Raw genomic sequence first — 12,689 nt, forward strand, 5'->3', positions numbered from 1 at the left:
AAATTTTAAAATCATACTTTCAAATAACTCTTGAGTTGTTTGAAATTAAAATTGAAACAGAAGAAATTTGAATAAAGGAAATTAAAACTGAAATTTAATGCTATTTAGAAATAAATAACAAAGGCTATAGTGTACACCCCAATCTTTAGGATAGGGCGACAATAACACAGGATAATTTACAGTAATAAGTATACTGTACCAAAAACAAGAAAAATGTAAAATAAATGAATCTTTTGTCAATTCAAGAAGATATAGAAAGAACAACACAGTAACATTTAGGAAAAAGAGAGAGTTAAAATAAGCATAAAACTGGGGTGAGGGGGTGGGAAGAAGAACTGGAGATTAAATGCATGGGTAGAGGGGTACCTGGGTGGCTCAGTTGGTTAAGCTTCCAACTCTTGATTTCAGCTTAGGTCATGATCTTGGAGTTTGTGGGATCAAGCCCCATATTGAGCTCCCTACTGACAGTGCAGAGCCTGCTTGGGATCCTCTCTCCCTCTCTCTCTGCCCCTTCCCCTGCTCATGCTCTCTCTTTCTCAAAATAAGTAAATAAACATTAAAAATAATAATAAAATAAAAGCATGCATAGAGATGATAAGTGATATCAAAAGCTGGGATATACTGAGATGTACCTGCCAAACCAATCTATGTTATTTTCCAATCTATAAATTAGACTAAAAATAAAATAGTTTCCAGTTTTTGATTAAAAGACAAAATTAGCCACACAATGTTCTTTGAGAGTAAATATGCTTTGAAAATACACTTTTGAAAATGACCCAGATGCCTGATCTGAAATTTATCTGTGTGGTTAATAGAGTTAACTTCTAAACATGTTTCCTAATTTACAAAATGGGGATAGTAAGAATTTGCAGACCGTATGTCATTTAAGGTTCATTAAGTTATTATATGAACAGCACTTAAAACAGGGCCCAGCTAAGAGTAAGCCCTCAGTCAGCGTTAGTGTGATTTTATTAATAATTAAGGAGAGTTGTCCAACTTGGTTTATAAAGTCCTTTTATTCTTCTTTGGGCACAGTTGAATATAGTGAATCTTCAATAAACTTTTTTTTTAATGTTTATTTTATTTTTGAGAGAGAGACACAGAGCATGAGCAGTGGAGGGCAGAGAGAGAGGGAGACACCGAACCTGAAGCAGGCTCTAGGTTCTGAGCTGTTAGCACAGAGCCTGATGCGGGGCTCGAAGTCACAAACCGTGAGATCATGACCTGAGCCGAAGTCAGACACTTAACCGACTGAGCCACCCACGCGCCCCTCTTCAGTAAACTTTTGCTGAATTTTAAAGTGTATCTCCACCAGAAAGCAGGCAGGTTCCGCAGGAGGAGAGAGAGAATACCCCAAAGAGGCCTTGTTCAAATGGATTAGCAGTGCAAAAAGACACCAAGTTGTAGGGTGCAACTCTGTGATAATTCAGCCGATAGATGTTGATGTATATGGGTTTGCTGGTTTGTCTTATTAATTAAAAAATAAGCCATGAAGAGAAATAGGTGTTAGCTCAGGGCACACTCCCCTTACATCTTTCCCAAAATGTTCCTGCCTGATGGCACTTGAACTAATGGCCAGTGTCCCCAGCATAATAGCTATCCATGTCACTGTTGACCTTGCCTATTAAAAACAGACATCTCATATTTCCATGCTCACCTCTTTTCCTGGGTCCTAACCATGTTTGAATCCAGACTCTGCATCGAGAGAACAGTGTTAGCCTAATGCATGAAAATGAATAAGCCCCTTGACAGGGAAGAAAGGGTTGTCTCTGTATTTTATTTGCCCCATGTCTAATGTGAGTCTCAAATAGACTTGCAGCATTGGAAAATGAAGGGCTTTGCAAATTATACTTGACATCAAGTTATAGCTTCAGCCTGCCTACTTTGTACCACATACCGTGACAGCCACGGCTTCTCAGGTGTTTCTGTCTCTAGTGCAGTCCATTGCTGCCCCTGGGGCTGGAGAACCTTGGCTGGCAGCTGGGCATGGAAATTAGGAATCTTTGTGAGAGCTGTGCAGGCTTCCCAGAACCTTGTGATGAATGACATGGATTAAATCCATAGTTTATAGTCCTAAAACCCTATACAAATTGTCAGTCAAAAGCGAATTCGTGTTCTTTTTTTTCATTTTTGAAAAAAAAATTTTTTTTTTCAACGTTTATTTATTTTTGGGACAGAGAGAGACAGAGCATGAACGGGGGAAGGGCAGAGAGAGAGGGAGACACAGAATCTGGCCATCAGCCCAGAGCCTGACGCGGGGCTCGAACTCACGGACCTCAAGATCGTGACCTGGCTGAAGTCGGACGCTTAACTGACTGCGCCACCCAGGCGCCCCACGTGTTCTTTTTTAAATGAAAAAATGACACAGGAAGCTCCATGAGGAGGGACTTTTTCAGACAAATATAGACAGAAGAAAACACCCCACACTGTGTCTGTCTACAGGAAATGTACAGTACCCTGAGGGTATGGGAGATGGATAAGGAATGCTTTAAGGATTTTGTTTGACTTGATTTAGCCCAGGGATCAGTAATTGCTTTCTGTATAGGACCAGAGGGTAAATATTTTTGGCGTTGAGGGCCGTGGTGTCTCTTGCAACCACACAACTCTGCCATTGTGGCCTGAAAGGACCATTGATGATAAGGAAGCCAGTGGGCGAGGAGTGTGACAGTAATACTTTATTTACACACCCTGAAACTTGAATTTCATATATTTTTACATGTGCAAAGTCTGCTTCTTCTTTGAGTCTATTTAACCATTTAAAATATAAAACCATCCTTTGCATCGAGCCAACACAAAAATGGGCATTGAACTGGATTTGGCTGTAATTCCCTGAAGCCCCTGGCTGAGCCTACTGTTTTCCCCGTCTGGGTAATTGTGGAGCTGCCTCGCTTCCCATGCAGCTGCTGGCTCTTACTAACATTCCAGGAGACGGTTCTGTATATCAGAGCTCAGCAAAAGTGCTGTCTGGGCCTATGGCAGCAGCATTGCCTGAGGCTTATTGGAAATGCAGAACCTGGGACGCCCATCTCAGATCAACTGACTCAGAATCTCTGAGAGTGGGACCTAGCACTCTGTTTTAACAAGGTTTCCGGTGATTCTGATGCTCATTGCAGTTTTAGAAGCACTGCCCTAGACCACACCTGGAAAACTGCTGATTTAGGGACATTAAATGCCACCTGGAGAGTATCAGAACAGCTCATTCTGTCTTTCACTCAACAAATCAATTAACATGAATTGAACACCTACTAGGGGCCAGACCCTTTACCAAACACTGGTGATTTGAGATAATTAATAGGATACTGTTAGACCCTTAATAGCATGGGAGATTATCTTACATCAGAGCCCCAGGGAACAGTTTTGAGTGGCTCTGCTTCTAATTTCTTCACTTAACTAAGCGGGCTTTGCTGGCTGGGACCACACTACTAGCTCCAGCAACACACAGGAGGGAGGTCCAATGTGCTAACATGATGAAATGTTCCATGCCGCCTAGATAATAAATGCCATTTCACTGTTAACATCCTTTCAGCTGGTGAAATTGCTGTTCATCAGTGTCTGTATGCCTCTTCAGGTGCTATCTCCTAGAAGGTTAATATGCTTGGGTTTGTGGTTTGTGAGGAGAATTTATCAAACACTAGCATTAAATACCCCAACAGAGGGTTTGGAGGTGTTCTTCATGCCTACTCTCCCTCTCTTCTTATTAGGAGAGTGGACATTGCTCTTTCAGCTTGGAAATGCTGTGCATTTGAGATCTGTCAGATTCATTAGCCCTCCTCCCAAATCACAGGCATCCCCCACATGTTAGGGCAGGACTAAGGTGTGGGAGTTCCTGGGGAGACCGTAGAAGTGACAAAAACAAAGGTATCCACCACATGGCTTCTCTGCCTTCACCCCAACTGTCCCTCAGCCAGGTCCTTATCGGCTGCCGTCAGCTTGGTGCCAGGGGACCCTACGGCTGTTTTTCAGGTGTTGAGAATAGCAACTTGAGAGGAGATTGCCAAGGAAACCCACGAGACATGAGTGCGTGTGTGTATGAGAGAGACAGAGCGCCTAAGAGAGCATCACGAGCAAATAAACCTGGAAGAGAGAGCTAGCAATAGTACTACACGTCAGAAAGCACGGGACCAGCCTTCTAATAAACTAACCTATTAGGAGGAAAACTCAGTTGCTTGCTTGGACTGAAGCAAGATGTTTCCCCAAGGAGCCCAACAGCAAAATACAAAGATGGAGAGCTGGGCCCATGTGGCAATCCTGAGAGGTGCTGCTTTGAGACTGGAGGCTCAGGCACTTTGCTGGTTTCCCTGGTTTCAGTGTCTGCAGGTGCTTGGCGCCCCAGCAACATGCCTCCTGCCCAGCTGTTTTAAAGGAAAGCTAATTAACACACATTAGAATTGTTCCACTCTTAGCAAAGGGTATAGGCTTAACCTGAATGAGTGAGGCTTTCTGAGTATTAAGCCCCCACATCCTTACAAACAATGTTGATCAAAACTTTCTATAATATATTCCTCTCAAAAAGCCTATGAAACTGGTATCATGTGCCCTGTTGAAAAAACTGAGGCTCAGAGACAGTGATAGATTTGCCCAGAGTCACCCAGCAACCGAGTATCAGAGCCAACAGTCTATCTAAGCTCTTGGCTACTGCACTAGGCTACGGCCCGCAGTCTACTCAACATTTCCACTGATGCACCATTTTACTCTAGAGGGTAGATCCCCGTCACTCAGAAGAACATGGAATCTTGTTTCTGCTTGTTTCAAGGTTCAGAAGTGGTTTAGTGTAAATTCCTTTCCAGTTTGTGTTTGCTAGATCTGTAATTTCTAAAGTGGAGACCCATGTTTAAGTAAAACATAAAGCATTTAAAGCTCTATATCATATCATGAGTACATATTCTGGTGACCAGATTGGTGTTCAAAAATTAACAGGCTCGGGGCACCTGAGTGGCTCAGTCACTTAAGCCTCCGACTCTTGATTTTGGCTCAGGTCATGATCTCACAGTTCATGGGATCGAGACTCATGTTGGGCTTGCTGCTTGGGATTCTCTCTCCCTCTCTCTCTGCCCTTCCCCTGCTCTCCCTCTCTCAAAATAAATAAACATTAAAAAAAAATTAGCAGGGGGCCCCTGGGTGGCTCAGTCGGTTGAGCGTCCGACTTCGGCTCAGGTCATGATCTCACAGTTCGTGGGTTCGAGCCCCGCATCAGGCTCTGTGCTGACCGCTTGCTCAGAGCCTGGAGCCTGCTTCAGATTCTGTGTCTCCTACTCTCTCTGCCCCTGCCCCGCTCACGCTTTGTTTCACTCTGTTTCTCAAAAATAAATAAATGTAAAAAAATTTTTTTTAATTAAAAAAAAAAAAATTAGCAGTCTTATGGTATGATACCCTGTTGAAATTTTAAATGGCTGCCCATAGAACCAACCTAACATAAGCTTACTACCTTTTTTTAAAACGCTGGTAAGTAAAATGTACCCCTGAAGCTTTTTTCCTTATGTTTTACTGTGATTCCACACTTGATGCTTTACCCAAGAACCACGGGCTACAAAAGAACAGTGAAATCTATTATTTACAAAGAAGATTCACTTTAAGACTCCTCCTATCAGGAATCTTGAATAGTCTGAGTTACTTCACAAAAGTAATACATGTGGCAGAGTCTAATAATATGTACTAAATTAAGATCCCAGAGGAATCCACTTTAGCTGTTGAGAAAACAGTATAGCAGTGAGCCTAGGAGATGGGGTCATTGAGGGCCTGCCTCTGTGAACCTGATTATGTTGATGAAGAGTTTTTGTTCTACTTTTGCCAAAAAAAAAAAAAAAAAAAATGCTTCTCGTACAAATAATAATAACAATAATAATTACTATAATACTTAAACATTGCTTCAAGGCCCTAAATCTAAATTCCTTTCCCATCTTCAGTTTTTAATAGAAGAAAAAACCCAGATGTGTTTTTCAGTTAGGAAATCATGCTCCTATGCAATATTTTTATTCCATTTAAAGTCTCTTTAGGCCTTCATTAGTTAGTGTAACATCAGCTGCTATAACAAAACAAAATCCTTACATTTTCAATAGTGTAGCACAATCGAAGTACACTGTCATTTCATATGAAGGTTCAGGTCTTGGTGGTTAACTGTCAACTTTCCTCCGTGCAGGGATTCTAAGGGTCCAAATTCTTGCCGTCTCATAGCCTGGCCATCCTCTAGGGTCCTGTTTTTTCTTTTCTTTTTTTTCTTTTCTTTTCTTTCTTTCTTTCTTTCTTTCTTTCTTTCTTTCTTGGCAGAGAGGGAAAGAGAGGGCATAGGAGGAATGCCTGGTTTTTTTTTAAGTTTATTTATTTATTTTTGAGACAGAAAAAGAGAGCAAGCAGGGGGAGGACAGAGAGAGGGAGACAGAGAATCCCAAGCAGGCTCGCCCTGTCAGTGCTGAGCCCAATGAGGGGCTCAAACTCACAAACTGTGAAATCACGACCTGAGCCGAAACCAAGAGTTGGATGCTTAACCAACTGAGCCATTGAGGCACCCCAGGAATGCCTGTTTCTGAATTGCCTTAGCCTGGCAGGGATGCACATCATTTCCACTGTAACTCCTAAACCACCTCTAGCCACATGGCACCACCTCCTTGCAATAGGAACTGGAAATGTAATTCCCAACTGGGCAGCCATTTCCCTAAAACAACACTCTACAATGGAAGAGGGAGGAAAAATTCCAGTGCACACTTAGCCATCTCAGCCACAAAACAAGAGCCCATGGCTTCTATAATTTCACTACTCACAGAGAAGGTTTTATCATATCAAATATTTATCCTCTTGAACCCTTCCTTAGGCTCTTTATCCCATTACCTCTGATGGCCTTTGCTGGGGACATGACTTCCTCAGGGAAACCTGCTATGACCCATGGGCACCCATGGTATATCCCCAAATATAATCAGTTTCACACTAAGTAATTTAATTTCCTTATTTTACTCCCATCTTTCTAATTAGGCTGTTGCTCTGTGATAGCAATGAATTTACCTGTCTCGTTCATCAATATCTTTAGTGCCTAACACTGCCCTGGCATATTATAGGTACTCAGTAAGTATTTGAAAAAGAAGGAAAGACAAGATAAAGAAAGAAGGGAAAAAGGAAGAGGGAGAGGGTGCTGGTTGGCTCTGGAGGGAGCTCAGTGTGGCTACCTGTAATTTGCATCATATGGGATTTCAAGAGTATAACCATAAAATGGGCTGGTCACATTTCAGGGATAAGGATCCAACCCTTTTTGGGAAAATAGTTCTGCATAGTCAATAAGCCTTCTTGGCAAACTCTGATAACAACTGCAAGAGACTAAAGATTTTCTGCCTGGAGCTCCTTGCTGGAGGAGGAAAAAATTATCTGTCATTCAGGATTCCTTTAGCTGGCCTAAGAATTAAATGCATTTGAGACCGATTAACAGGAGAAAATAAAATTTAATTATGTATGTATGGGGAATCCATGTAGACATGAGTTCCAAAGACAGTCAGTCAAAATGAGGTATATATGTCACCCTGAACTAAGGAGAAGGGTGTAGGGATCTGGGACTTGAAAGGGAGAAATTTCCAGGAAGATAAAAAAAAAAAAAAAAAAAAAGAAGAGTAAATGTTTGCTGGACCATACAGAAACAAATGGCATAGGGAGGAATTTTAACAATCAGACTTCGCTTAATCCTTCTTGGTCTACCACCCCTAGTTCTTGTTATACTGTAGTTATCTATGGTGATAACTCCTTTCCAGGAGGAGGTCCTCTATCTAAATTCTTGTAGGCAGTTAGGGAGAGAGTCAAATTTCTTCCTGAGTCTTTTGGGCCTTGATTGTTTTCAGCTGTAAATAATCTGTATGCCAAAGTAACACATCTTCAGGTAGCCTCCCCTTAGCCCTATATTCTAAATGCTTCTAAATGCAATGGAATACTACTCAACATCAAAAAGTAACAAACTATTAATACATGCTACAACATAATCTCAAAATAATTATGCTAAGTGAAAGAAATGAGGAAAAAAATGACACATACAGTATCATTCATTTATATAAAATTCTAGGAATTGCAAACTGATTTATAGTAACAGAAAGCAAATAACAAGTGTCTCAGCCCTGGGGTAAGGTGAGATTGAATGTGTGGGTAGGATTACAAAGAGCATGACCAAATTTTGGGGGGTGATGGATATATTTTCTTAATTGTGGTCATGGTTTCCTGGGTGTATACATATGTCAAAACTTTTCAAATTATATACTTCAAATATGTGGGGTTTATTATATGTCAGTTATACCTCAATAAAGCTCTTAAAAATAAAATAAAAATAAAAAATAAATATGAGGTTAAAAGCATACTAACCCAGAACAGCATCCCTCCATATTGTCATTCCAAAATCCTGGGTGATTTGTGTCTTAAGAATGCTTCATAGTTATCTGATATCTTCGTAGGTATCTGTCTACATTGTAAAATTGGCAAGTATACATTCATAATGCACCCTTTGGAGAAACAGCAAAATTCTGTTGATCCTGGTCTGAGTATGGCTTCCACCTTTCAGAAGATGACTGAGTTATGGAGAAAGAGTGTGGGCTATTGAGATCTTCTCCTATTTGCACATACTACATGCGCTCATATAAACCCTTACATGTTCAAATCTGTTTCTTTCAGGTTTTGTGTCCAAACCCATCACTGACCCCCCAGCCCAAGCACCCAGCCACCTCCCCCCACCACCACTACCATGGCTGAAGACGCGGACATGCGCAATGAACTGGAGGAGATGCAGCGAAGGGCTGACCAGCTGGCTGATGAGGTGAGGGATGGGACACAGGAAAGGAACAAAAGATGGGGAACTGAGTAGTTTGACTTATTCAGGTTCAGGTGGAAAAGGTCTTCCAACATTTCAATTTAAAAAACAGTGGGGTATGACTTTGATATTCAATATACCTGATACCTCTGCAGACAGGAATGGTTTGATAAACCTACGTACAAGTAATGACTTACCCTAAACTCCCAATTTCTAGAAACCTAGAAAAGTCAAGATCTTCTAAAAAAAGCAATGTCTCCGGATATCTTATAGCCTACAGTGTGCTAGAGCTGGCCTAATTCTGAGAGGTGATTATTACATTTTCCAGAATTTTGCAAACTGGTACTAAAATTGAATTATATAAACTGACAATTAAATAAATTATATTAAAACCAAAATTAATAAATACTCAAAACTCATCACATCCTAATTATTTTACTGTATTTTACTTCTATCTATGATTTCAAAGTTCTTGACTTGTGTTGTATCTATAGTGTAGGAATACCATGTAATGGTACGTTACTGTACATCTTCCCAAGTTCACCTTCAGTGACACCATGGTATAGTTAAAAATCAGACAGATTAAGAGTATTTATATCCCAGGAATCTGCAGGCACTACAAGTCAGGGCTGACTTACTGTTTTATTGTTTGTCTAGACTTATGAAAGTAGAGAAAATATATTAATAACCTTAAAAGTCTGCCTGTCTCTAGCCATTATTCTTCAATTAACACAAAAAAATGGAGGAAATCTTCCAGTATTCAAAAATTTTTGTTCTCGTCAGTAAAGAAGTCACCTGCATCATTGACAAACTAGTGAAGTTCCAACATGTCCTCATTGTTTCACATTCCTTTTATTCATTAATGTAAATGAAAATATCAACCAACATTCCTGTTAGAACTACACTTGTTCTTTGCACGCTTAGCATTGGACACAAGAGTTCTGCAAACCTTAACAGAAACTTTCTGGGAGAGAATCAATTGGCTATATGGAATTATTTGTAAACTTAATGCTCTCCATCCCTTATATCAGAAAAATAGTAAATTTAAATACATATATACATATTCATATATGTTTTCCAGAGAGCTGTTTGTTTAGCATTTACTAGCATACCACTGCTTACAGCCATTTATTTCAAAAAGCAGCCTCCTGACAGCTCTTCCAGGAAAGTTAACATTCTTCACATTTCTGCAGAATCTTGTCCAAAATAAGTTTGTCACTTAAAAGCAAAGCCTTGAGAAATCACCCTGGTTGCTGGAGTCTAGTTGTTAGTTTCAAAAGAACTGAGAAAAAAGAGACAACGCTGTGCCCGAGGGACCAGTGCTGACTTCAGATTTTCCGTCTCACTTTGTCTTATCTAAGGATGAAGATAATTATTATAGCTGTCTCCTATAGGCTAGTTATTTCAAACATGCTTGATTTTTTTTCACCCTAAGGCGACAGCTTAATTTGTATTGATAAGAACTTCCAATTGTGTTTCTAGGAGCTTTATGAGAAACTTGATGTTAGATTCATCTCAATTCATGAAAAATTATGTTTGTGTTTAAAATTCAATATTCCTGGTCCAGGGAGGCCAAATTAGTCGTCTGAGTATTTGAGATAATTTTTCATGCATCCTGCACATGCAAAATTATCTTTTCCAGATTACTTTGTCTTTGATATCAAGATCAGCTTCATATGGTTTTGATTTTAGAAGATCAGCTTTAATGTAATTGCTTTAGGGAATCTTATTATGTAGAAAGACTGATAGGAAAGAGATTGAAAATGTGTTTCAGTTATAAACTTAAAAGAATATGTGATAGTAACCCTTTGTGTTTCTCAAGTAAAGAGAATAGTTCTGGTTTTCCAAGACCTCTGGATTCTGCACTGATAATATTTATGCATTTTTTTTAAATCTCAGTCACTGGAAAGCACCCGTCGTATGCTGCAACTGGTTGAAGAGGTAAGGAGTGGTCGGATTTCAAGATAATGAATTCCTTTTGCTGGCATATTCTTTTCCTAGACCCTACTGCCTTTTCCTAGGCCATGATCCCATTGATTCCAGAGCTAATGAAGTCTACCAGGAAGCCACGTTAATGAGGGAGATGTCAGGCAGCCATTAAACTATCCCCTCTCTCTCCCAGCCCTGGCTACCTTTATAGTCTGGGAAGTAGAGATGGATGGTATTTCCAAGTAAATGCTCCCAAGAAATCTTCATATAAGATTGAATCACTTTAAGCAAATATAAGGAATTATCTACATAAAAACTTCCCTTGTAATGACTTTGATGCCTCTAGGTCACATCTCATCTTGACATTCTGTTTTGACTTAACCACATATATATATGACTTTTAAAAATATATTTCCCAATAGATACAACATTTTCAGAAATTGTAATATTGAGAGTCAGGCAGTAAAATTCATGAAATAATAGGGAAATTTTTTGATAAAAGGAATTTCAAGTCCACAACGCACATATAGAAGCTCTTTTATGTTCCTGACTCTGGATTAAACATCCATTTGCGAGGCATGGTTAATGAATCCCAAACTATTTTTAAATGGGTAAAATAGGACAGATAGCAATAATGGAATCAAAAGGGCACTTACAATAAACCTTGCTCTTTCCAATTTGGTAGAGCAGCAGTCAACCAGGAAGAATAAATGGATTAATTGAACTTGTCTATTGGGAGAGATGAAGTGGAAAAAGAATGGGATGGGCTATATTTATCTGAACTGAATAAAACAAGCCTAATAGTTTTTATTCAGTGAAATGCTGTTTTAGCTATGCTTTGAAACTGCTTATCAATTCATGTGTGGTTATCATTTTTCGAGATCTTCCGTGTTCTCAAGGAGAATGATTAAATGAGCCTATTTGCCTCATGCTACTGTAAATTGCTTATGCAATGACATGAAAGGAAAAAGATCAATTTTATAAGGCTAAAAGGAAGTTCAGCTGCCTCTCACACTACAGAAGCCAATGTCTTCCCTTATTTCTGCACTTTCAGCTTCTTACCCAGAAATGAAATACTGGCTACATGTGAATTGCCACAGGAGGAGTGGGGAGAAGGTAGTGCCGTGGGCGCCCCAGGACACTGAGGAAAGGGTGAGAGGTACACATAATGAAATCGGTTATCATGAGAAATGAGAATTTGAGCCTGTAATGTAGCATAAATTGGCCCCTATAGGAAGGCAGGCCAACAAAGGAGCCCTCGGCATCACATGAAGCAGCTTTCTATCTCTAAAGGAAGAGAAATATTGTCTTTGCTCTACCCTGGGAACACAACTCATGCAGAAATACTTGAGGACCAAGAAGGAGGCAGATATTCTAAATCTAAGAGTGCTGGTGAGGCTTTCTAGAGTTAGCTTATTGTCCCTCAACCCATCATGAGAAGAAATGAATCACATTTTTGTGACATTCCCACGTGAGTTCTCATGTTGAAATGAAGCGAACCCACATGTCAGCTGACATTATTATGTTCTATGTCTTTATGACCTTCAACCATAGCCTCTAGGCTCGTTTTTCATTTTTGTTTACGTGTATGCATGTGTCAAGTAAATTTCTAAAGTACCAGAACTGTTACCAATTTGCCCACGTATGCAAGTTGAAACACTGCTTAGAATGTGGGAAAATGGTGGAGCAAATGCATTAAAATGCATCACTTTGAACTGGCCCCTCACCCATTGGAGTCTTTGGGCCAACCAATATTTTTTTGCCTCTTCTTAACTTGCAAGTAGTGTCAGTCAGTCTTGAGAAAGAAGTGTCTGCTCTCATTTATTCTAACAGAGGGAGAGTCTCAAAAGCTCTACGGATTAAAGTAGGATACTTAAATCATACATTTTTGTTTCTCTTAAGGTATTTCTTGATCAAGCATGAAGTTGCATCTTATAGCACCAGGGGTGAAACAGACAGAAGCTAGTCCCACCTCTATAAATGAAAGGAGGCT

General features: G+C 39.9%; 1 protein-coding gene across 2 annotated transcripts in view; it reads left to right on the top strand.

Moving 5' to 3' along the window:
• The first annotated feature begins 8,701 nt into the window (after positions 1-8,701).
• SNAP25 (synaptosome associated protein 25) overlaps positions 8,702-12,689 on the top strand; it is a 28,966-nt gene continuing 24,978 nt past the window's right edge. For both annotated transcript variants that reach the window (XM_047069716.1, XM_047069715.1), the window contains exons 1-2: positions 8,702-8,773; positions 10,667-10,708. In XM_047069716.1, the coding sequence (XP_046925672.1) occupies positions 8,702-8,773; positions 10,667-10,708 (114 nt within the window). The remainder of the gene's footprint in view (positions 8,774-10,666; positions 10,709-12,689) is intronic.

The sequence above is a fragment of the Lynx rufus genome, unplaced genomic scaffold (genome assembly GCF_022079265.1).
Source record: "Lynx rufus isolate CCGP_SWC_20201006 ecotype Redwood Valley unplaced genomic scaffold, mLynRuf1.p SCAF_8, whole genome shotgun sequence".
In the NCBI taxonomy this organism is placed as follows: domain Eukaryota; kingdom Metazoa; phylum Chordata; class Mammalia; order Carnivora; family Felidae; genus Lynx; species Lynx rufus.